Below are 25,947 nucleotides of genomic sequence, written 5' to 3'. Positions count from 1 at the left end.
TTTTAGATGGCTAAAGTTTATCTTAACATCTATTTTTGGCTTCCTTGTCAAAGCCATGATCTTCATAGATTAAGGGGTTTCTCATGCTATATTAGCATTACCTTGAAAATAGTAATGGTACATATACAATACACCACATACTTATTTTATTTTTATTTTACGTGACAAGTTTTAGTAGTCATTATATATATATATCTATAATAAAGACTCATCCAAAGTTACTATGAGATACTTGTGAAAATATAGCATTATTTATTGACTTTACTTCTTGAGAGAGATAGACAGATGTATTATCAACTATTTAACTTTATCTAGGGCTGTATGAATAGAGTTGCTCGCAAACAAGTTCGAGTTCGATTCGAAATAGTTCAAATTAGAATCGATTCATTTATTAAACGAACAAAGCTTGAACAAAAATGAAGGCTCATTTATTAAACAAGTTGAAGTCGTACAAATTCAGCTCAATTTGTATAAGTTTGTATAACATTATTATTATTATTATTGTAATATTTATTTTTAAATTTGTAATGAGAACGTGTTAAGTATTTAAAAATGTAAAAAGGAATTCTCTTCGTAATGTAATAGATATAGCTTGAATTATTATAATTGTGACTGGTGAGTCTTGATATAAATATGTGTATTTCTGTGTTTGTATATATGTGTTTGCATGATGAATGTATATCAATACTATAAGATAAATTGTTAATATTCAAGTTAATTTATCTAATTAGTCAAATAATAAATCTTAACAATAATTAAATAACTAATAACTAGTATGAATTATAAAAATAAAAAATAAAAAATAAAAAATAAATAAACAATCACTACATTTACGTTACATATGAAATGAATAAGTTAATTGAGTAGGTTGTGAATGAGTTTGAGTTCGTTCAGAAAATAAATAAATAGATTATCTAGCTTGGGTTGTATTAAAAAAAAATTAAATGAACCAGAGCGCCATGACTTTAATTGGCTGTATTTGCTAGTGTCTCACTTTTCTGATCTCTTACCAGTTCATTAAGGTGAAGTTTGTTTGGATTAGATTTTTCAAATTAGCTTGTATTTGTTTTCTCTTGTAATCTCTTTTGATTGAGAGAGATTGTACAAATAATTTGTACACAATTAAAAAAAAGAATTATATAACATTACTTGGCCGATAGTTATCAACTGGCGCCCGTGGCCTAATGGATAAGGCGTCTGACTTCTAATCAGGCGATTGTGGGTTCGAGTCCCACCGGGCGTGCTTTTTCTTTCGTAAAATCCAATTCCTTTTGTACTTTCCTTTTTATTTTCCAATGGGCCCCACCGCCATAGAAGCGTAGCCCACCAGCAACCTGAAAATATCCCACAAATAAAAAACGTGCGGAACAAGAACCCCCCCTCCCCATCCACCTTTCCCCTTTCATTCCTCCATTTTTCGCATACAAATCTGATTTGATTCAACTCAAGAGTCGTTCTCTACTACCCTACTGCTATGGCTTCCTCTCTACCTGCGCCTCTCTCTTTGCCGCGCCCACGCACACGCGCCGCTCCACGCGCCTTTTTGTCTCAATCTCCTTCTCACCGCCACCTCAGTCGATCTACCGGAGGACTCTCATTTCCCTTCCGTTTCCGCACCCTGAAGTTGCGTAGGGTTCCTTCTGCTCCTCATCCTCTCCCTCTCAAGGTTCTCTGCGCGCGCTATTCCAGAGGTACTCTCTCTCTCATTCAAACATTGCATTTCTTTTTTCTCTCTTTATATTTCTTTAATGCATGTGAATATAGTTATTTGTCTCTGTTCTGTAAGGTTTCGGGGAAAGTTCCGGAAAAGCATAGAGAGGCTTATGGATGTGTTACATTTGATTAACAATTTAACATTTGTGAAAAAATGTATTCGGTCTCTGTTTGGTTTCTTGGGAAACTCTGGAAAAGAAAGAAGGACTTATTATATATATGTTCCGTTACTCTGCTATTAGGCCTAAGATTAACAATTTTTTGGGCCAGTCTTTCTTAGATGGTGGGTTTAATCTCTGAACATGTATATATAATTGTGCTTTTGGTTTTGATACAGCAGAAGGTATGTATGGTGAGTTGGAGATTGCTTAGATTCAGAAATGTGAAAATGATTTTTAGGTTACTTTTGGATTTCATGAAAGTTTTTGGATGGTAGGTGCAGCACTTCAAGATTGATTTAAAGCTGGATTCCTATAGATTCATGTACCCCATACAAGGACTTACACTTCCTTCATTTTTGGGATGACCAATATGACTGAAGATTGAAATGAATATGTGGATTTTCAACTTAAAACTTCAATTTCATTTAACACTTGATACTAACCTTGGAGCCTAAATGAGCAATGGAACATATATAGTCAGATTTGAAAATCTACTGTTTATAGGGCAGAATGATGCCGCATGTATTTGGTGATGCATGTGCATATCCTTCTCTTTATTTGTATGTCATTGAATTATCTCTTGTATATTTTATTTGATTAAATTGAATTTGGATTCCTTAATTGAGATCTTAAAAGCATATGGTGAAACAAAAGAATAACAACAACCTTTCTGGTAAATGAAGAGCAGCAACTGAGAGAGAAGAGATCATTGTTTTTTTTTAGAAAATTACACTTTACCTATCTGTTGCTTAAATCGAGTTTGGATTGCCAACCTGTGGATTGAAAAGTTGGACTTTACTCGTTTGGTTCCTGGATTCACATATTCAGATTGTAATATGGTTATCATTGTGTATTCTAACTTTCTTTTTGATTTACACATGAATTAAACAATTTGGGATTGAAAAAACGTTAAATGATGTGACCTCAAGTGGGTAAAATGTAACTTTTAAAACTACATGTTGGCAACTTGAACTCGACCGAGACCATAGGCGAGTAAAGTGTAATTAACCCTTAATTTTTTCTTCACACTCTCTCTCGATGGGTTGGATTAGATCACTTAATATAACTTTATTCTGAAATGTGAGTGAGTAACCGAGACAAAAAGATTAAGACATTGAATGGCTCTTCTGACAATATTATGTTCATATGTGCAGATTTAGTTACCAAAGAATCATGGGAAAAGTCAATTCTGAACAGCACAACCCCTGTCCTCGTTGAATTTTTTGCAAGTTGGTGCGGCCCCTGCAGGATGGTCCACAGGGTGATCGATGAGATTTCAGCCGATTATGCGGGGAGACTAAAATGCTTTGTGCTCAACACCGATAATGACTCGCAGATTGCCGAGGACTATGAAATTAAGGCGGTACCTGTGGTTTTGCTGTTTAAGGATGGGGTGAAACGTGATGCCGTTGTAGGTACCATGCCAAAGGAGTTTTATGTGGCTGCCATTGAGAAGGTCCTGGAACTACCCTTGAAGTAAAGTTGATTGATTTTCCCTCATCTACAAACATTTATAATGGTTTGAATCTTCCATTGGATGTGTGTTAGATTGCTTACTGCTTACTGGATACCAGCATATGTAGGTGCTGGACTTTAGGAATGAGTAGTTCATCAAGCCATTATCATGATGTTCTTCTTCTCTTCATCAATTTTTTGGTCGAAGAATTGGCTTGAACTATGGAGACTATATGTTTTGTAGATATATCTTGATTCTTCCTTTCAATTTTGTAAATCTGAACATGATTGGTCTTTAATGCAAGATGAGTTTTGATTCGGGACCATTCTTGATAAGCTGTGTCTGTTCCTTCAATTTTGCAAGCTAAATGCCCCAAAAGTTTCCCATTAGAAAAAATGACGGTTTAGAAATATTAAAAAAAAAAAAAATCAATATTTTCAAATCGCATGATTTTTTAAGGTAAAATTACTGCAATTTTACTGACTAAAATTCACTTATTTTATTTTATTATTTGTGTTTTGAATTTGATATTTTTTCAAATAACACCTTCTGATATTACAAAAAGAGATTCTGACTTTGGATGAATTGCTGTTCTTTCAAATTAGACCACTGATTTTGAAATTTTTGTAAACGGACAATTACAAAAGGAGAATCAATCGAGTTAGATGAAAATTTTGAGGATGGGCGTGTTATTTATGATGGAAGATAGAAATAAAAAGGTGGGAAAATGGAATCTTGTTCCTCCTGTTAGCTTGTTTAATACGAGGTTAGAGATTCTTTTCTAATAAAAGAAAGAGAGAAAACATAAGCTCAACTTAGTAATAGACTTGATTTGACTTGTCATAACAAAACTGATGAGTTCATCAAATCTTGGCTATTAAAAAAATAGTTATTCTGCAATAATTAAGCACTATCTGACCTAATTTTATCCTTTAATTATTTTATTGAGCTCAGTTAGTAAGGCATGAAAAGGAGAGTAAAGTCTTGGATTCAATTATTATCAAGCACAATAATACTAATAATAATAATAATAATAAAAAAGAAGTCTTGAACCATATAAAAATAATTGCTTGAAATGCAAAATTTTTTGAAGTTTTTTAATTAACACAACATGCCATGAGATTTAAATTCTGATCAAATCATTTCAAAATGAAAAATATTTCTGTATTTTTAGCTCAACTTTTAAAACAAAAATTTCTATCAAATTTTAGAAATTTTCACTCATTTAATCTATTAAATTTATATTTATTTGAACTGAAAATCATATAAAAATTACAAATTTAATACAATTTGCAAAAACTTTGTCACAAATTTTTATTTTTATTTTTTTCAAATTTTGAATTTGAATTCACCCATGTAAAAAGTTCATGATATTCAGATAATCATATTTTCCTCTCTCTCTCTCTCTCTCTTTTGGTCGTGGTCGGTCTGGCCAAATAAGGAATTACTGTGCCCACGTTTTTAAGTCTTCTCGGGCTTCCACTACAAAGTTGTAGTCCTAATCTAGTAAAATCGTTCAAACTCACTTTTTTGTCTGGAAAAATCCCAGATACGCTTCTTCCTTTGTTGCCCAGGTCCTCTCTCTCTCTCTCTCTCTCTCTCTCTCTCTCTCACTTTCTCTTTGTGTCTCGCACTATTAAAATTTTTTGTTTTTTAAATTAGATCTCTCTTTGATTAGATCGCTTGCCCTTCAGGATCTAAGTGTCTTGGTGTTTCGGAACTGAGAGCGTAATTTAGAGAGAAGCGCTGGTCTCATATGAGGTACCCTTTTGATTTTTTTTTAGATTGTTCATTTCTTTTTGATGTTATATTTCGAATCAAAATTTCCAATTGAGAAATTGGTTCTTGGAATTTTAGACGCTTTTGTTTTTGTGGGATTGTTTTGGTTGCTCTTGAAACGCAATAAAAAAAAAAAAAAAAAGAATTTTTAGAATTTAGACTTGTATTATGTAGTTTTGAGTAATTGATGAACTGGGTTTAATAAATAAACAAGTTTTATTGGGGATAACGACGTAACCTATAACATAGAATTTAAATTTGTATGTTCTTTTTGATTCTGCGAGATTCAAAGCTTCCATACATAGTCCCTCTAATCTAATATTGCTGAATAATACTTTCTTATTGGACTTTATGTGCTAGTTTTCAATTTCGTATCAAAGAATAAAAGCTAGTAGTTTAGGTATTGTTTGGTAGTGGATACAAGGATGGTTAAACCCAAGGGGTAGGTTCAAGTGGTAAGGGCCTTGGTGTTGGTGGCATTTTCGTCAAATCTAAGGTTCAAATTCCCTTGGGCGCAAACAATTCTTTGAGGTTAGCCTGCCTAATCCGTGTGGAGAGAGCACTTTGTAGGGTCCAAGGTTTACCTGACAGAGGTAGGTACATGAAGTTGCCCTGCCTTGGAGGGGTTCCTTGTCATAAAAAGAGGACATTTTTCCCATTATGTGAATGGTAATGATAGAAATTGTAGTTGACTCATTCGTTTTTAGCTATAAAAGAACCTGTGGATTTAAAGACCAGCTCCTTTTTGGAACCTTTTTCTGTGAAACTGTTTGCAGAAACACCTTGCAAACTGCTTTTTTCCGTGTCAATGCAATTTGCTGACCTGTGGCAAAATCATGTAGTGTGCAGTGGGTTTCATGTACCATCATTTTATGATTCAATTGGGTATTGAGTTTATGCTTTTCTGCCAGTAAGTGCTTGAGTTTAGGCCCCTTTCATTCTATCACATGCTACTCCTGGTGGTAACCCAACTCTGTGGCATAGAAACCTTGCTCTTTTCTCACCAATACATTCTGTAGTAATTTGGGGATGCTGTTATTTATAAATATTCATTTTAATGTGTATAATCAATAAAATACACCCCTGTTACAAACAATTGGATATAGGAAACTTTTCATTATGGTATGTATCATTGTTGTGCTGTAGTCTTAATCGTTATGCACTCTACAGGGTTCAGTCAAACACTTTTTTTTTTATTGAAACATGTCATCCACAATGACCTGTTTTATTTATTTATTTTTTCTGGTCTAAAGTTAACACATTTCTGATAAGATAATTTTGAGTTGAAAATTGAATGAATATGATTCTCATGCCTTCCTCATGGTGGGCTATTACATAAATAGGGAATTCCCCATCAATGCCTGAGAGTTGCAAATGGAAAAGGAATTATTTGGCCTTGGTCAAGAGTTTATTTAGGGATACATTTATTTATAGTTGCCAAACTAAAAAAGAGCGATTTAAGGGAGGAATCGTGTCCATGCCAAAACAAGGAAGCTTTCCTTGTGAGTCCATGTCCATGGTTGGTAGTTGGTGGCTGAGCTGGATAAGACTTAACATTCCCGTCCCCTTGAGATCAACCTTGTCCTCAAGGTTGAAATCAATTGGCTTTTGAGTGAATGGGTGGCATCTTCTATGGGCAAGCCTGTCCCTTGAACTAAAAGTTGCTCGTGATCTTTGCCCTTCTTGCGAATGGTGCGCTAGTTTAACTCTCGCAAGCGTATCAATTGTAGTTTGCAAGATTCCAAGAAAGTTTCCACCCGGTCCACTGTGGTGGTGTCAACTTCATAATTGACGATTGGATTTTCTTGTTGCTATCATTTTCTTCTTGTAACTGTGCTAACCCAATGGCTCATTTGAGAGTGGTCGGTTGAAACATTTTGACATTAATCAGAATGTCTTCTCACGAAAATTCGAGCCACTCTATGAGGGCTGTGGTAAATGCACTGTAATGATTGTAACCCAACCCATCGAACTTACTAAATTTGGTATGCAAATGCAAGGAATCTTCAATCAAACATAAATAGGATTGGAGATGCTGGTTTTAAGTCACTATTTTTAGTGATCCACTGGTTTATCCATCTCTGTGAGGTTATAAGTGGCTAGTGATGTGGCTTTTCACCTATTGTTTTCAGTTCCCATGCGCTTAATTGTGTTTATTCTTTTTAACCCTTTCTAGTTGTTCCTAACATTTGTGTTTTAATTAGATACAATTTTCTATGCACAGATACATTGAGCCTCCATGAATTTTTTAGTGGGAAATGAATTTTTGCTCTGTGGATGCTTCTATGTGCTTGTGTTTATACAGCATGCTGAGTTCTTTTTTGTATTATTATTATTCTTTTCGTGACCCAAAACACTTCGGCTGTGACATCAAATCTAGATCAATCTGGATTCTGTGAATAAAGAACATGTTGATATCTTTTCCCTTCATTGTGTAGTTGTTGGTGTGCTTATTGAGGATCGAGGCAATTAATTGAATTAGGGACGTATAAGCATTTGCTCGGTGTGATATAAAAATATCTAAGTCTTGATCTACTTATGTTGGTAGCCTAGTTGCTATATCTGCAGTAATGCAAGTAGTTTTTTATGGCCAGATTTTTCTGTGGTCTTGTGCAGTAGAATTGGGCTCAGCCATTAGGTGTAAGCCTTGTCAAGCAACTGGTTCAGCAGCACTGATTTTTAGATGTTTGGATGGCCACAGCGATTTTCCCTTGACATATGCACAAGTGCTGCCTAGAGTTGTTTTGAGATACTTCCATATGGTGTTTACTTACATTTTCTGCTTTCAGCCATCTGCAGGAACCTTTGATTTTTTTAATGAAACAATAATGGCTAATCCAAATGCATCAACATCGATAGTCTCTTCAGAATCCTCTGAAGAAAAGGCCACACATATAGCTGATTCAAGCAAGAACATGTTTGAACCTTCTTCAAGCCATCAAAGTCGAAGCACCTCAGATGGTCCTGTCGCTATCCTTTGGGACATTGAGAATTGCCCTGTTCCTAGTGATGTCCGACCTGAAGACGTAGCGGGTAATATTAGAATGGCTTTGCGAGTTCACCCTGTAATTAAAGGAGCTGTTATGTTGTTTTCTGCCTATGGAGATTTTAATGCATTCCCCAGGCGACTCAGAGAGGGCTGTCAGAGAACTGGTGTCAAACTCATAGATGTTCCAAATGGGAGAAAGGATGCTGCTGACAAGGCTATCTTGGTCGACATGTTTCTTTTTGCCCTTGACAACCCTCCACCTTCTTCCATCATGTTGATCTCTGGGGATGTAGATTTTTCTCCAGCTCTTCACATACTTGGTCAACGTGGATATACTGTAATCCTTGTTATACCTTCTGGTGTTGGTGTTTCATCTGCCCTCACTAATGCTGGTAAGTTTGTTTGGGACTGGCCTAGTGTGGCTCGTGGGGAAGGCTTTGTTCCCCTCACCAAGGTTTTAATGGGCCCTCGCGGAGGAGTAGCCGACATTGCGGGGTATCTCATGGGATGTCATATCAATGACAACCAAGATGCCCAAAATGATGAAGAGGCAATTGTATATAGGGGGATGTCACAAAGCTATTATAACTCGAGGGATCTCTCACTAGTGTCACAATCTTTATCCGAGTACAACAATAGTTCTTCAGCCATGCCGTGGTTTCCGACAACTTTCCGGTCACACAGTCTTCCTTCTGGTTTGAATGAAGTCCCAGGAGTTGGTGTTTCTTCTGATGATCAGATGGATTCTACTATGTGGGTACAACCTGGAGACCTAAATGGTCTGAAGTGCCAGTTAGTAAAATTGCTGGAACTCTCAGGAGGATGCCTGCCTCTGACCCGAGTTCCGTCTGAGTACCAGAAGTTTTTCGGGCGGCCTCTTTATGTAGCGGAGTATGGGGCATTCAAGCTTGTAAATCTTTTCAGGAAGATGGGTGACACAATAGCTGTAGAGGGGAAGGGCCAACGGAAGTTCGTCTATCTTCGAAATTGGAAGGCAGGCCCTATTGCACCTCCTCTGCTTTTGACAAGGAAGGATAAGAAAGGAAAGGGGATCCAGGAAGAGAGCACGGACATTGTCATGGGTGCTGGCTCTTCAGATGAGTTCTCAGATGAAGAGAGAGTGGTTGTAGAAGAAAATGACGCGAGCAGGAGCCATGGAAATACTGATCAGGGAGCAGCAGCTCAATGTGAAGTTGATGACCATAGTCTTGAGCAGTTCAAATATGAGTTGCAAGAGATTCTGGTCAGCTATTCTTGTCGTATATTTCTAGGTTGCTTTGAGGCGATATACCAGCAACGGTACAAGAAACCCCTGGAATATCATAGCTTTGGTGTGGATCAGCTGGAGGAGCTGTTGGAGAAAGTGAGAGATGTGGTGGTGTTGCGTGAAGAGCCCATTAGCAAGAGGAAGTTTCTGGCTGCTGTTGGTGGCTAGACAAAATAAGGCAGCTGAATTGCTGTACCCTTCTGATGCTTTTGCTTAATATATAGAAAAAAAAAAAAAAAAAATCAAAAGCTTATAATGACAGTCTTAGAAAAAAAAAAAAAAAAAAAAAACAGAGTCCAACTTTTTCCCTTTCAGTTCGTCCTGCATGGATTTGAAGCTTTTAGATGAAAATTTCCATGCAAGACTCGTTCCTTTTCCTTGTAACTGTATCAGCTACTAATGGAGGTCTGGCTGTAAAATTGACCTGCACTTGGTTTTTGTATCTGATGTTATAAGCAAAGAGAGAATGATTTTCTTTTCCTTTGTAATTGTTCTCAACTCAACATCAGTTGTAAGAGATTCTGCTCATTATAAATTTTCATGTAGAAAACAATTGTTTGTTTGAAGTTTGAACGTTTCTGTCATTTTTCCTTTTGTTTTTTGTTTTCAAAACAAAAATACCATCCAAAATATAAAACACCTAAAATTACTTTCACTTTTATAGGTCACATTTTTTGGATAAAAAAAAAATAAAAAAAAAATAATAATAATAATAATAAAACCTTATAAAAAGTAACAATAAATGGAGGCAAGTGGTAAGGTAGCCTGAATATAGTAGATTGTAAAATGGGTAGTTAGTCAATGTGGAAGAAACTACTAGAAAGGTGTTAAAGAAGCCTAACTACGCCAAAAAGTCTGCCAAATTTCACTCTCAATCTCGTTCTTTATCTTGGAGGGTCACTACCTCAAACCAATCAAGCTAATTCTTTTCTTAAAATTCACATTCAAACATCCATCAATTTCTCGGACATTCATCAATTTCCACTATCTGTCCCACAAATTTCCTTACAAATCATCAAAATTACATTAAAATCCTTCAAAAACCCACTACAAAAGGTAATGGGAAAAATACACTTTACCCTCTCAAAGTTTGAGGCGATTTTCAATTCGACCTCTAATGTTTCAATTTTTGCAACGCACCCCCCAAACTTGCAAATTTTTTTCATTTCGATCAATGTTATTCCAAAATTCTCATATTGCCCATAATATATATTTTTTTTATAATTTTTTTTTTTTAAAAAAAATAAAAATTCGGGATGGCCATAGCCACCCCTTTGGCCATCTGGCCATTTTTGTACTCCTAATTTTTTTTTTTTTTTTTTTTTTAAAATATGGGCAATATGGAAATTTTGAGATAACATTGGACGAATTGAAAAAAAAAAAAAATTGCAAGTTTGGGGGGGTGCATTGCAAAAATTGAAATATTAGAGTTCAAATTGAAAATCGTCACAAACTTTGAGGAGGTAAAATATAATTTTTCCAAAGGTAACAAACCTTGGCTAGAACTCAAACTTCAAAATCGGCTTACAAGGAAAGGGTATTTAAGAGCTTAAGATTGGATTTAATCACTGTGGGATATTTGGAATCACAACATATCACCACGCTCTACGGTCGACATCTCGACGACTCATCATTCCATGTTAGCTAACTTTGTCAACCCAATTTTCTACAAGTAACAGCTCTCCCTAGGTCGCCTCCTTTATGATTCAGCCCCCACACGTGTGGCCGACTACCAATTATTTTAAAAATTTAAGTTATAAAAAAAGATGAATTTAATAATTTAGTTAATATTCTAACAACAATAATGGAATCCTTAGGCCTTGTTTATTAATGTATTTTAGATATTTTTATTTGAAAAAGTAAAGGTGAAAATTGTTTTTGTATTTTTATGAGTATTTTATATTTGAATTCTTTGTTAATATTTTCGTTTTGAGAAGCGAAAAAAAGAAATATACAATAGGATTTCTATCATCAGCGTGAAAATAAAAAAATTAAAAAAAAAATTAAAAAAAAAAAGAAGAAAAGTAAAGGTTGTGATTACAAAGTGTCAAAGTCAGTTTGAACAAGTCGTGATAAAATGAGGACTAGAGCCTTTAAAATGTGATGGACTTTTAAAATTATTATTATTAAATTTTGATATATTGGTAAATTTAAAAACCACAACGATAATATATATATATATATATATATATATATATATATATATAATCATTCTTAAAGCATTAGTCGTGTTAAAATAATGATTAAGTGATTAAATTTATCTCTTCTTATTCGTTTAAGCTTTGAGATAATTGATAATTTAACATAGTATCAGAGTCAAAGGTCTAGAGATTAAACATTGACTCTGTCAAATCACCTAATTTAAATTAAATATTTTCCGTATTGGGCCTAACCTATTAAAAGAGAGTAGAGCTTAATTAAATGCTTAATTTTTTTTATTTTTATATTAGCTTAATTTTTAGAGGAATAAGTGGTAATTTATCGCGGGAAGAACTCAAGTCATTGGATTTAAAAAGTCAAAATAAAGACAAAAAAGGGAACAATATAGTAATGTATTCGGTCGGGTACAACAAATCACAATAACAAAAGCCTTGGCTCTTGGCATCTCCCAAAGGCCCCTAAAAAACGAATGGAACAGGGGAGCCTCCCTGTGAACAACCTCTCATCATCTCCTAAGGTCCCCCCAACATCCCCTTCAACCTCTACAAAAGTGCTCACGCTCCTCTCTTGGGTCACTACTGTTTCCACCACCACCACCACTATAATTATTACCATTACAAGCTTAAGTTTACAATGTCATCGCTTTCAGTGCGCTTTCTTTCACCTCCCCTGTTTTCTTCCACCTCTGTATGGCCAAGAACAGGGCTTGCCGCCACTCAGGTGGTGGCACCGGTTGTGGCGGAGGTGGACGTGGAGGGGAGGCTGGAGCCGAGAGTAGAGGAGAGAAACGGGTACTGGGTGTTGAAAGAGAAGTTCAGGGAAGGCATAAATCCTCAGGAGAAAGTGAAGCTCGAGAGAGAGCCTATGAAGCTTTTCATGGAAGGTGGGATAGAAGATTTGGCCAAGATTTCGCTCGAGGAGATTGAGAAGGATAAGGCTATGAAGAGTGATATTGATGTAAGGCTCAAGTGGCTTGGTCTCTTCCATAGGCGAAAGCATCAGTGTAAGTTATAGCAAATTCTGTTTTTTTTTTTTTAATTTCAAAAATATATTCTCTTATTATTAGTAAGGGTGTACATGGTTTTGATTGTTTGGTTCTATGAATTGATTATATGTGGTCTTGAATTCGCTGTCAATTGCATAATTTATGCTGGATTTTTGAACTTCTTTCTGCAACTGGAGCTGAAAATTTATATTTTGACTTGTATTGTGTGCGGTTTAGATTAGTTGATGGATTGGTTCTCCTTTGATCTGTTTTTCTTGCTGGTATAATTTGGAGGAAGAAATCAAAAAACTTGGTACATTGTAGACTGCATAATTGATAACCAGTGAAAATCCTATGATATCAAAACTACCGGTTATTCTAATATGATATCAGAACTACTGGTTATTCTAAAAGCTTAAGCTGATAGGAAGAGGTAAATTTAATCACTTAATCATTACTTTAGCACTCTCCCGTTTTAATATGTGAGTCCCAACACGTGAAATATTTAATTTAAATGGGAGGAGGGGTTTTGATGGAATCAAGGTTCGATCTCAGGACCTTTGGTTCTAATACCATGTTAAATTACCAGTTATCCCAAAAGCTTAAGCTGATAGGAAGAGATAAATTTAATCACTTAATCATTACTTTAACATTTTAACCGATGGAATTTGCTTTGTTGGTGATAATCAGATGGTAGATTTATGATGAGACTGAAGCTACCTAATGGGGTAACAACAAGTGCACAAACTCGATACTTAGCAAGTGTGATTAGGAAATATGGAAAGGACGGGTGTGCAGATGTGACCACCAGGCAAAATTGGCAAATTCGCGGTGTGGTACTGCCAGATGTGCCAGAAATACTTAAAGGTCTTGCAGAAGTTGGCTTAACAAGCCTGCAAAGTGGAATGGATAATGTGAGAAACCCTGCTGGGAACCCCCTTGCAGGCATTGACATACATGAGATTGTTGATACACGACCTTACACCAACTTGTTATCACACTTTATCACTGCTAATTCGCTCGGTAATCCGGCTGTCACTAACTTGTAAGTCTCTTTAGCCGCCTCAGTAGCAGAATTGCTTCTTTTTTGTTTGCTCTAGTTAAGGATTTGCTTACAACAACTGTCTATGTAGTCTCAAATTATGTTGGGCATTTGGAGTTTCTCACTGATCTAAAATTTTTGTATTGGGTTTAACTGCATTAATTGTCAGTCACAGCCTTGTATAGGCATAGTAAGGAGCTGGGAATGTTTGGAAAGTGATAATTCTTCAAATATGCAGTGATTGGACACAGGAGTTTCAGATTCTGACAATTTTGGTATTTTGAAGCCTTTTTTTCCCCCCTAATATGGAAGGGGAAGTTTTAGTATTCATGTACTAATAGTTTCATAATGCAAAATTGCCAAAAATAATTACTGGTTCAAAAGATTGGGAGGTTCCCTATTGGGTCGCAACAATGTTTAGCTTTGATTTGTGAAGTAATGGTATATGTTTGACAAAGTTTGATATTTAGGCCAAATAGGAGTGCTTATATGTCACAAAAAAGCATGAGAGCAAGGGGAGTTGTTTGTGATGCCTTATTGTTAATTTCTGTCTGAGCAGGCCAAGGAAGTGGAATGTGTGTGTAGTGGGTTCTCATGATCTCTTTGAGCATCCTCACATCAATGATCTTGCTTACATACCTGCTATAAAGGATGGAAGGTTTGGTTTCAATCTGCTGGTTGGTGGCTTCTTTAGTCCCAAGCGATGTGCAGAAGCAGTCCCTCTCGATGCCTGGGTCTCAGCGGATGATGTAATCCCAGTGTGCAAAGCCATACTGGAGGCTTATAGGGATCTTGGCACCAGAGGGAACAGACAGAAAACAAGAATGATGTGGTTGATTGATGAACTTGTGAGTAATAATCATTCCCTTAATTATACGTTGTATCTGATCCAGTTCTATGAATGATATATATCTTTCTTAAGCATAAATTGCCCGATTTCATAGCATAAGAACTGAGGGATCTTATTATTTCTAGCATGCATTTCTTGAGTGAAATTTATGATTTGTTAATAATATGAGAATGATTGTTCTATCTAAATTTAACACAATGCAGGGAATAGAAGGATTCAGGTCAGAGGTGGTGAAAAGAATGTCCAACCAAGAGCTGGAGAGAGCTTCTCCTGAAGATCTAATTCAGAAGCAATGGGACAGGAGAGATTATCTTGGTGTCCATCCACAGAAACAAGAAGGCCTTAGTTACGTGGGTCTTCACATTCCGGTGGGTCGAGTCCAAGCAGACGACATGGATGAACTAGCTCGTTTAGCTGACATATATGGCTGCGGCGAACTTCGGCTCACCGTGGAGCAAAACATCATAATTCCCAACATTGAGAACTCAAAGCTCGAAGCCTTACTCAGAGAGCCTCTATTGAAAGACAGGTTTTCACCAGAACCTCCTATTCTCATGAGAGGGTTGGTGGCATGTACTGGGAAACAATTCTGTGGGCAAGCAATTATAGAGACAAAGGCCAGGGCTTTGAAGGTGACTGAGGAAGTTCAACGGCAAGTGGCGGTGACTCGGCCGGTTCGGATGCACTGGACAGGCTGTCCAAATAGCTGTGGGCAGGTTCAAGTGGCTGATATTGGTTTCATGGGGTGTATGGCAAGGGATGAGAATGGGAAGCCTTGTGAAGGTGCTGATGTTTTTCTGGGAGGCAGAATTGGGAGTGACTCACATTTGGGAGATCTTTACAAGAAGGGTGTTCCTTGCAAGGACTTGGTGCCATTGGTAGTGGACATTCTGGTTAAACATTTTGGAGCCCAACCAAGAGAGAGGGAAGAGAGTGACGATTGATTCAAGCAGCAAGGTTACTCTTCTTTTACCATTTTGGATGACTTCCTGGAAAGCATTTATTCTAGGAGAGGGAACATTATGCATCAAGGAAATCCTTATGGGACTAATATTTGTGAGAGGGAGGCACAATTTAGTGCCTATCAGGAGTCTGTTTAAATTAACTTATGTATCAAAATAGCTAAGAGTTGAATGCTAATATGAAGGCAATAAAATAGAAGGAATCTTTTTTAAAAAAAATAAAAAATTATTCTAAGTAAATATAATTTGCAGACTAAGAAGAGAAACAAGAAGTAACAGGTCCCTGAGTATCAACTGATAAAACAAAAGGAACCCACTGAGCTTGATTGTGAGCCAAGCTATTAACAAATGCAGGAACTTTCCTGACATACCAGCTGGAGAAAGAAGCCTGCAAATCTATCATGTGCAAGAATTGAGCTAATTTCTCAGTCAGGAATAATCTCCCTGTTTTGAAGAGTAGTCACCAATATTAAGGACCTTTCTTTAATGTTATTTGTTATTGATGATATACCAAATCAGGGACGGAGCCAGCTTTAAGTTTGGAGAGGGACCAATTGATAAAAAATACCTTAATTTTTTTTGCCTTGAAAATGTTTTTTTCTTGTAATTTGGGGGGGACCAGGGCCACTGCCAGTCCCCCTTAAATCAGTCCCCCCTACTGGAGTGGCACCAGTCTGTAGCTAGCGAGAGAGCATAGCTAAGTCAGCATTTTAGTCTCAATAAGAGAAAATGAGGTGGAGATTCTTCTGGGAGAGGAGACATACCTAAGTTACTGAAAGGAGGGGTATTTAATTTTCTATATATCCACATAAGTTTTATTAGCCAAATTCAGATTCTTTGCCTCATAGAGTGCTAGAAACTTTGCCTCATATTGTTTCCCCTAGATTAGCTTGTGAAGGAGGATGTTAATCAAGGCCCAAATTCAGATTCTGACTTCTTCTGAAGGTACAATAAAGATGAGTTGAGCAGTGCCTGCTATAGACCTACTTGGGTGAGTTTCAATCAAGCCTTCTGTTTGGGCTATAGCCTTGCAAAGTAGCGTGGACAGTTGCCCATAGGAATGCATTTCAGAACCCATAGACAAGCAACTAACTTATTCACCAATTATTATTATTTTTTTTTTTTGGGTAAGTTTAAGCTTTTGATATTGGAATAATTAGTGATTTATCTCTGAGCGAAAGGACATGAGGGGGCGACCAACTGTAGCTAACTCTACGAGAACATAATCATGGTAGCACATACCCGTTGGGAATTGCACAGGCCTAGACAGTGAGAACCGTAGGTGTTTTTTCGTAGCTTGTAACTTGACCCAGCCCCACCAAGACATTAGTGGATCCCCAAGGTGGTTAATAGTAATTAGGTTTGTGTGACTGATTCTCTATTGCGAAGATTCGAACCTACATCCTAATATATACTTGGAACTCATAGAGATTTTTTTGAGACCGCTGAACCACCGCCACTGATGATTTGTGTTTTCCATTGTTTGTTAATATTTTTATTCCAAAAACAAAAGACAAAAGTGAAAAATAGAATTGTTTAACAAACAAAGCTAACACATATGCTTGGTAATAAAGTAGGTAAAAGAGATCAAATATGTCTATTTTTATTCCAAACCACTTTTTAGATATTTAATAACTTAAGCATTAGAATCATTTTTAGCCGCCCACATCTAAAAGCTCTTTTTGCTTTCTTTTCTTTTTCTTTTCTCCTCCTTTAGAAAATTGCCCTTACAAAACTATTATTTAAATAAGAACCAAACATACCCTCAATTTTTTACTTTGTGAATACATTAATAATACATTAATATGGTTGATGGGATATCTAGCTAGTGCCTAGTTTTTTTTTTTTTTTTTTTGAACCTTGACTTTTTGATAAAGTTTTTCTTCAAACTGGGTTGGAAGAATTTCCTTTAACCTAATCTATAAAAGTGACATGTATCGATTTTTTTAATAATATGTGAGATGCACATGAATTTTTAATAAAATTTATTTCAACTTCATCTCTGCTGTTAAAAAAATATGTGCATCTCACATATTTAAGGGACACATGTTACTTTTATAGACTACGTTGAAGGAACTTCCTCCAACCCAGTTTGGAGGAAAACTTTGCCCTTTGGAAAATGTTTTGAGCCCTCTTTATTTATTGCCAATTAAAAACTGAAAAAAAAAAAGAAGAAGAAAAAATTTAATAAAAAAATAAAAGATGAATTTCTTATTAATTGGGAAAGTCAGCATGCATGACTTGCCCCAGGACGGTGCCACAATAAAGAGAAGAGTAATGACACCGTGTTTCAATACAACCCATAATTGAACAACTTGTTTGAGTAGTTTAAATCAACACTAATCAATTAATAGTCGTTGAAGATAAATGAGATTGAGACGTGACTGAAAAAAAATCAACCAATGCCCGGGACTTATTGAAACATTTTGGACCATGCAATATATTGATCCTATATATGCCAATTAAAACCATATAAAATTAGAGATACAATTTTGTTGAATATTTTTTTTAATCCAATTTATATTTGCTATTAGCACACATAATTGTCACATAATCACATACTCTTTTAATTATATATATATCATCAGTTTGATAAACTATTGATGCTTACTGTTAGTGACGGAGGAAGGGGGTGGCCGGTATAAGCCATCGCCACCCTCCAACTCATAAGTAAAAATAAAAAATAAATAAATAAAAAATTGAAGGTAAAAATAATAATTTATAAGGTATTTATTGTTTTTTATTTTTATTTTTTTGCATATTAGCCCCTAACAACACAATTTATTGGCACTTGACCTCTGCCTATACTAAACTTTGCCTCTGTCCCTGCTCACTGTCCTTGCTATTAAGAACGCTCACCTCTTCTTGGACTGAAACTCAGCTCCTCTCATCTCTAATACCCAGCTTTTTTTGCTTTCCATCCCGGGTTGAAAGCTTTAAAAAATTCCTAATGTGCCAATTCTGATGTACACTTTGTTGTTAGATAAGTCACTTTCCACCTTGTGTTCGGAAGTATTCACACTCCTTCCCATTTTCTGTCATCTATTATAATTTTCCCCTTTCCCATTTGTCCTTATTTGAATAAAAATAAAAACCCAGCTGGGATTGTTACCATTCCATACAGGCCATGCTGCAGACATTGCATGGTAGTGTTGGTATTAAGAGGTTTGGCTTGGGTCTAATTTCAATGAGGTTGGGATATGTGTATGTCCCTTTGTGGTCTTTGGATATTGCAGACCAGATTGACACGCCTAGCAACAACAAGGAAGTACAAGATCATGCCACAATCCTCACGTTGTTGGAATTAAAAAAACATGCCTAGATATGGTCCAAAAAATAGGATATGAAGGAATTAGGAAAAGGGAACATGCTGAGACAAAATGTGGGTTAAGCTGATCAATGATCCACCAAGTTGGAAAATGGGAACAAGTGGAAATCAAAATCCTATGCACTTTTGAAGCAAAACATGGGTAAGTGGGGGCCCTTTTCTAATAAGTGTGGTACATTGTGCCCTGCATGCCAATATCTAAAGTAAATCTGGCTGATCACAAGTTTTAGCCTAGAAAAAGGCGAACACTTTTGGATAGCCTCCATAGATAGATGGGGGCTTGGCTGTTTCGGAGGTAGCTAGCTTTGCTTTCATTGGAGTATTGTGGATATATATATCATTGTTCCAAGGAATTTTATCCAACAAGCAAGCACTAGTTTTTAGTCAAAAATCTCCTAATTACAAATTATTCAGACACTGTAAAACAACACAATTGTATGCAGTCTTTGGATGGAGAGCATAACTCCAAATTGAGATGTGCTTGCTCACAATAATGAGATCAGATGATTTTAGAATTTCCATGCATTTACCTAATATTATGCAAAGGGTAGTTTAATTCCATGCTCACACACGAACCGGATCTCCTGCAATTGTCTGCTCCCGATTAAAGTGTAAGTGAGCTCCCGATTAAAGTGTAAGTGAGCTGACAATTGAAAGAGATCCCAATGAACCCACGTGCCCAAACAGGTCTTGAACAGCTAAACCAGTACCGGTTCAAACGGTTAGGTCTCACAACTGCTAGCAATTCCTGTTGAGCATGATGTAATGAAAGCACCACACTTGCTTGTCAGCATCATAGGGGCACTGAGAGGGTTAGGCATGCATTAGATATAGGACCGACCACTATCCGCCGTATGTTCCAAATATGGAATCAATACTCAAAGGCTGAGTTCACTTTTCATAGCACCTTTTTTTTTTTTTGTTTGTATGGCTCAGCATTTTTAAAGCATTTGTTTGGCTAATTTTAGGTGAATATCATATTGGGCACTATTCTGGGTATATGGAACTATGGAAGATACCTTTTTTTCTGGGTTTTTTTTTTTTTTTTTCCTTCCTGTGATAGATCATCTAAAAGATCTCATGGAATTTGATTTCCCTACCTTTTTTGGCCTTTCTCAGTAAATACAGCCATATCCCTCAAGTTTTTTTGGCCTCATTGAAGCATACAACTCCTAGGAGCCATACAATTTGACTATGGTGGTCAAATCACACGTTTTCTGAAGAGAGCAAATGCAATGCACGCAAGCTAGATAGATATTTTAGGTCTTTGCAGCTGATCTTCATGGCTGCCAAAAGATTCTTCAGGGTTCTTTGAGAGTACATTGGCTGGAAACTTGGAAACTTATCCATTAGCTCGATCACAACTCAAACGAATTTATCCTTGGAAACCTTTTCTTTAATATGTCATACAATGATCCCATGGATGTTGTAGATGATGTCGGTGAGAGAATCTGTTTGTATCATTTGGTATTAGAGACAACCACTACGTCGAGTATAGGGTCAAACGGGTTGCGGGTTTGTGATGTCTCTGCAGCCAATATGCTACAATCCTAAGTATCTCACGTGACTTAAGTGTAATCTTGACCCTATGTATATAAACACTTAACGCTCTCCCCTTATAAACGTGTACATCAGAGAAACTTCAAATGCAAATATATGCTGTAATATGAGCGTCTCCTAGCCATGTAGATATGCAACAACCAAAGTGATAGACATTACTGTGAAAATCAGCCACTTTTTCCTATGGCCAGTAATGATACACCAAATGTTAGCAGCAAGAATTGTTCTTCTTCGAACACAACAAGACGAGACGTGCAAGACCAACATTACTTTCAAGTTTTGGATAACTTTATTGATATATGCTTTTGCCAATTGTCCGTGTCTCTGTGGAAGTCTACATTGATCTCGATCTACTTTACATTTTATGGCCACGATCACTTCTGCATATATTGCCAAGTGTTTAGAACAGGAACTTTTTATGCATCTAGGATTGCAAGTACTTTTCTTTTTGATAAGCATGAAAGAGCTATAAGCCTTTGTTAAGATCAAACCTTAAACTTTATGTGGTGCCTTTGATCATTAGATGATCATGATGCTTTTTGGATTGATATTTGCAGCAAGATTTTCTTTTTATGATATGTCACTTTAATGATATTGTGTTACTTTCTTTTTTTTTTTTTTTTTTTTGTTAAGTGCATAAAAAAGAACAAGAAATTACAAAATCAAAGAGCTGGGCAACCCAAACAAAAAGCCCCTAAATCACCCTAACATAACAGGTAAATAAAAATTACAAGGCAATGTATCAAAAAATGACGCAGGCCTATGGTTTCTTGGTATAAAGACCAAAAAAATAGATCACCAAAAAAGGCGGTGATATATGGTACTGTGTCAAAGAAGGCACCACCAAAAGGATAAGAGTGGCCGGAGCACAAAACTGGAAAAGTACAACAAACCTCCTCAAATCCCACAAGAATCAAAGGTGGCAATACTCAAATATATAGGGAAAAGAACAGCACATAAACAAAAATAGCATAAAGAAGACACAACCCAAAACAAATTATGAGAAAACAACAAAATAATAAAAAAAAAATACAATAAACAGCAACATCGAAGAATGGACTGACATGAATAGTCACTTAAAACACGTTATATCAACCTATATAAAATACGATAAACATGTTAACTAAGCCCACTAGTCTTCACATTAAGAGTTGGGAGATAAAATGATTTAAGTTGTTAATTAATTAGCAAAATTGTGTTGGGAGTGAGCACTCAAGTGTTGGGGTGTTAGCTAGGTCCCAGTCATTACGTGGAAAAGTGACGCCGAGGGCATCCTGAGGAATCAATGCAGGATGAATTATAAAGGAGAGGGGATGGCTCAGTGCCGTACTGCAGTGGCCTTTCTCTGAGAAAATCTAATGAAGATTCGTACTTATTACCTGTTGGGGTGTTTGGCCATGGAGTACTCCATGGCTCCAATTATTGCTCAACATAAACAAAAGCCATCATTAACAGCACCAAGTAAAGGAAAAAAGAGAGTGCAACTCTGGATGGCCAAAATTGGTGCATTTTGATTCCAGGTATCTTTGAGTAGGAGTACGTAGGACCCTTGAGATGATAGATTTTGGATTTTGTATTTATCCTCCTCATATTTCTTCTAAATCTTAAGTGATTTTTAATTTTATCACCAATTTGGTCTAAATAGTATAATAATCAAAACCCTTAAAAAGAAGAAAATATGAGCACGTGAACACAAATTACCACTCTTAATATTTGCTGACGAGATAGTCAATCAAACATCAAGATCACAGTTTGTACAAAAGTTGTAAAACATTTTAAATCTCAACAAGTAATGGAAAAGAAAAAAGGAAATTAATTTCTTTACTTGATTTTTTTGATCCATATGGAGGCCAGGATTAGGAAAGTAGAATAAAATGGCTATTAATGTGATCCCATTTTAAGAGGTTTCCACAAAAGGACAAGGGTTGTTGCCCTAATCATTTAAGAGAGAGAGATGGAGAGAAAAGGGAAAAAGGAAAAAGGAAAAAGGGAAAGGCATATATTTATCTTGAGATAAAAATAAGGAGGTGTGCAATGTATAAGCAGCTGCATCTTTTAGATGGGACAAAGGATAATGATTACGCTAATCAATATTATTTTAGATGGGACAAAGTTGCAAATATAAGTTGGGCTTATCCAATTATAAATCTTGCTTATAATGAACAAGTTGGATTCATCTAATTATATAACTCAGATAATTATGGGTTTTGGGTGAGAACCCAATCCAACCCAGACAGTAAAATTAAATCTGAACGGTTGAAAAGCTATCGAAAATATGTTATAGTTTTTTTTACGGCACCTAAACCAAACCCAATTAATTGACCTATTAGTGTGATAGCTTGAAGCCTTGACTTTGGTGTGGATATCAATGAGCATCAGCCACAAAAGGATACCCTGATCAGCCAGGGAAACTTTTTCGTCCAGGCAAAAGAGAAAATTTTCAAAGGAATCTAGACAGGTTGCCAAGGAGAAGGAGTCACAAATCGCCACATCAAAATTGATTTTGTGGGAATTTTCTAGAGGATTAAACTCAAGTTTTGAATTAATTGAGCCCTAATTAAGCCTTAAGATGTTCTATATGAAGCCTTTTAGCTTGTTCCCACCAGTAGGATCGAGTAGGGGAAAAACTCCATGAGCCACATTGTTCCTTTGAAGCCATATAATATCTATGCAATTACTGCAAAAAGCCAAAAAAAAAAGTGAGAACACAATTTGTATAGTCAAAATGGGGGACTCGATGTATGAACATAACTATTTTTTGGATTAGGATTCTGTGCAATTTCTCTTATTTGGTCTATTTATTTTAAATGAATTGTCCAAATCGCAACAACGCATAAGAAAGGGAAAGAAGAGTGATTTGCAAACAAAGCTCACCACGTGGAAGCCACTGGGGCGATCATTAGGAGTGGTTGAACCACCCCGAAGCTAACAGCAACCTCTTCTTTCTTTCTCCTATGTGTTGACATAATCTCACTATAAAAAAATCACAAAATAGTGACTCTTGGAAGGTAACGGTTTAAGCCCAAAAAACGTCACTATTAATGTAGTGACGTTTGCATAGTGACATTTGGCAAAAGACCTTAAAACATAGTGATTGGATTCAAAATTAGAGATGTTTGCACAGTAAAAATGTTATTACAATATGACATTTAAGGCCACGTATCACCTTTTGGAAGGTAACGCTTAAAAACTGCGTGTCACCTTCCAAAAGGTGACGTTTGCACTATTCAAAGTTAGTGGTTTGATTGTTCATTTTACATAAGCAACCTAAATAAGAGCTATTGCATCTGGTTCAATGTTTTAGGTATTAGACCGAATCTCAATCTTTTTTCTTGTTGCTTGTCTATGCAAAACCATGCAACAAAGTCAATTACTTTAAATTTGGTAAAAAAAAAAAAAAAAAAACCTTTTCTAGGTTTATTTGGGTCCTTGGGGTTTGACTATTTTGCAAATAGCTTCCTTTGTTTCATTAAGTGATTGCGAACTCCCTACGGTAATCATAACTAACAAATACCTCCCTCCTTCGAACATCCATTTGAAATTTGACGAAAATTGCCAATATACCACATCATCACTAATAGAAAATAGGCATGTGTCCCATATATAGGATACCAAAATATAAAAACATTAAAATAATATTAAAAGAAAAAGAGTGCCACTTAAAATTTGCGTTTTTTTTTTTTTTATTTATATTTTTGTTTCTATTTTTTTTTTATCTAACTCATCGTACAAGATATGTGTCTAATAATTATTGATAATGATGTGGTACATTGACATTTTTCGTAAAAAAATTCAAACAGATGTTCAGTATAAGAAGTTATTTGTTACTTATGATTATTATAAGAAGTTCATAGTCACTTTTTGAAACCGAGTGAGCTATTTGTAAATCGGTCAAACCTTAGGGACCAAATAGCATTTATTCCTATTTATTTTGTAGTTTGTGTTTTAGATTAGTTTTCAATTTGGTCAATTAATTTAAGATCCGAGTCTACAAATATTTTAAATCCATTCCATTTTTCCCCCAAATAAATAATAAAAATAATTGGATATATTATTATCCCATTCACTTTAACATTTTTTTTTTTTTTTTATAGAAGAAAAATGAGGTATTGTTGAGGGGTGGCTCATGGCCGCCATTTAAAAAAACAAAAAAAAAAAAAAAATGATGGATAATAGTGTTTTTATGTCGTTTTTATCATTAATTTTTTTAAAAAATGAGGGAAAAAAATTACGCAATTCTTAAATTTAAAATATTTCTAAAAGCCACAATCAAGAAAAAAAAGATAAGAATCTTGTAAAATTCTATTTCAACAAATAAAACTTTCAAAGTCGAGAATAAATGGTGTTAGAATATAATCAGAATATATTTTGATTATATTCTGATAATCACTGCGCATAATGATGTATTTCATGAACGTACTAAACACATTGAGATCGACTGTCATTTTGTGCGCTATCATCTTTTGCAGGGGACTCTCCGTCTCTGTCCCATTGCTTCCGCTGATCAGTTGGCCGATGTGTTCACCAAAGCACATTCACCTGGACGGTTCCGTGATCTTGCTTCCAAACTCAAGTTGGCATCTACATTACCACCTTGAGTTTGAGGGGGGATGTTAGAATATAATCCGAATATATTCTGATTATATTCTGATAATCACCATAATTGCTGATTTGATATATTTTCCCTGTATATACTTTGATATTATTTTGTAATATTGTACATTAATTCCTTGATTGTAATTCCTATTCTGTCTGGCCTTATTCAACTATAAATAGGCACCATTGTATACAGTTCAAATCACACAGAAATACAATATTCAGTTTATCCCTATATTCTCTAGTATTCTATAGTTTATTTCAACAAATGGGAAGTGCTAAGAAGCCAAACAAATGAATCCAGAAAAATTTTTAAATTGACCTGGCAGACCGTGAGTGACAAATAAGGGAGAGAAAATTGCATTTTTTTTTTAAATTTAAAAACCCTTAACACGTCAATTGAAGGATTTTTGCAAATTCTCTTAAAATAGCAACAAATCCAAGAAAATTTAAAAAGTAAAGTAGTTTCATTTTACTTTTTTTTTTTCTTTTCATTGCTTTAACTACTACAAGATGTCTCTTTGAAGTGTAATAGCAAGGTAATAATAAAAAAAAAAAAATTCTTTTGTCCAAGCCTTTTTATAATTAGACACAATAATAGACATGGATTGAACTCAATCATCTATCACTTTTATATGTTATTTGAAATAAATATTTATAAGATCGAGATAAATTTCATTTTAGACAACTTGTTTATTCATATTATCTTTGCTCTTATATATTTTATTAAGATGGTTTATCCAATTAATAATTTCAATATTGAATTTGTGAGTTCCCCCTATACCTTGTAAGAGTAGTGTCATTTTTTACACCCATTTTATATTGATTGACCTAACGTATTTTAAGTAATTTTTTTAATTTTTTTAAAGTAATTGACATTAAAAAATTACTTAAAATACCTCAAATCAACTAATATAAAATTAAAGAAATATTATATATGCTTTTAAGTATTCACTTTTTGACGTAACACTACAAATTATTATTAAATACTATATATTTTTATTTTTAATAATAATTTTTACTATCACCTTAAAAAATAATTGGAAAATGAATACTTCAAAAAAAAATGAAAGATTAATTAAAATGTTTCATTCAACCT

The 25,947-nt window shown here is 35.3% G+C and overlaps 3 protein-coding genes and 1 non-coding gene across 7 annotated transcripts; all 4 read left to right on the top strand.

Annotated features, from left to right (window-relative positions):
* Positions 1-1,170: 1,170 nt before the first annotated feature.
* On the top strand, positions 1,171-1,243 carry TRNAR-UCU (transfer RNA arginine (anticodon UCU)). The gene has a single exon. It is a non-coding gene; the product is annotated as a tRNA-Arg (tRNA).
* A 116-nt stretch (positions 1,244-1,359) lies between these two features.
* Positions 1,360-3,665, top strand: LOC132178714 (thioredoxin M3, chloroplastic). The gene is made up of 2 exons (XM_059591232.1): positions 1,360-1,691; positions 3,029-3,665. The coding sequence occupies exons 1-2, from the start codon at positions 1,475-1,477 to the stop codon at positions 3,352-3,354; spliced, it is 543 nt and encodes a 180-aa protein (XP_059447215.1). The 5' UTR covers positions 1,360-1,474; the 3' UTR covers positions 3,355-3,665.
* Positions 3,666-4,778: 1,113 nt separating this feature from the next.
* On the top strand, positions 4,779-9,845 carry LOC132177600 (uncharacterized). 4 transcript variants are annotated; one of them, XM_059589987.1, is made up of 3 exons: positions 4,779-4,904; positions 5,025-5,091; positions 7,899-9,845. In XM_059589987.1, exon 3 carries the CDS (start codon positions 7,938-7,940, stop codon positions 9,531-9,533), a length of 1,596 nt encoding a protein of 531 aa, XP_059445970.1. In that variant the 5' UTR covers positions 4,779-4,904; positions 5,025-5,091; positions 7,899-7,937; the 3' UTR covers positions 9,534-9,845. The 4 variants fall into 4 exon arrangements, with proteins under 4 accessions (XP_059445970.1, XP_059445968.1, XP_059445971.1 ...); XM_059589985.1 differs by having other exon boundaries at positions 7,726-9,845; XM_059589988.1 differs by having other exon boundaries at positions 5,009-5,091.
* Positions 9,846-11,982: 2,137 nt separating this feature from the next.
* On the top strand, positions 11,983-15,563 carry LOC132178552 (ferredoxin--nitrite reductase, chloroplastic). Its single transcript, XM_059590995.1, has 4 exons — positions 11,983-12,528; positions 13,201-13,555; positions 14,112-14,400; positions 14,606-15,563. The coding sequence occupies exons 1-4, from the start codon at positions 12,159-12,161 to the stop codon at positions 15,344-15,346; spliced, it is 1,755 nt and encodes a 584-aa protein (XP_059446978.1). The 5' UTR covers positions 11,983-12,158; the 3' UTR covers positions 15,347-15,563.
* The last annotated feature ends 10,384 nt before the right edge of the window (positions 15,564-25,947 follow it).

The sequence above is a fragment of the Corylus avellana genome, chromosome ca4 (assembly GCF_901000735.1).
Source record: "Corylus avellana chromosome ca4, CavTom2PMs-1.0".
Taxonomy (NCBI): domain Eukaryota; kingdom Viridiplantae; phylum Streptophyta; class Magnoliopsida; order Fagales; family Betulaceae; genus Corylus; species Corylus avellana.
This window is presented reverse-complemented; position numbering and strand designations above follow the sequence as displayed.

What these genes read in the sequence shown, in the direction of transcription:
- LOC132178714 (XM_059591232.1), top strand. Translation starts at nt 1,475, where the DNA reads ATGGCTTCCTCTCTACCTGCGCCTCTCTCTTTGCCGCGCCCACGCACA. An exon ending in CTGCGCGCGCTATTCCAGAG is followed by an intron (nt 1,692 to 3,028) that starts GTACTCTCTCTC and finishes TCATATGTGCAG; the next exon opens with ATTTAGTTACCAAAGAATCA.
- LOC132177600 (XM_059589985.1), top strand. Translation starts at nt 7,869, where the DNA reads ATGGTGTTTACTTACATTTTCTGCTTTCAGCCATCTGCAGGAACCTTT.
- LOC132178552 (XM_059590995.1), top strand. Translation starts at nt 12,159, where the DNA reads ATGTCATCGCTTTCAGTGCGCTTTCTTTCACCTCCCCTGTTTTCTTCC. An exon ending in AATCCGGCTGTCACTAACTT is followed by an intron (nt 13,556 to 14,111) that starts GTAAGTCTCTTT and finishes CTGTCTGAGCAG; the next exon opens with GCCAAGGAAGTGGAATGTGT. An exon ending in TGTGGTTGATTGATGAACTT is followed by an intron (nt 14,401 to 14,605) that starts GTGAGTAATAAT and finishes AACACAATGCAG; the next exon opens with GGAATAGAAGGATTCAGGTC.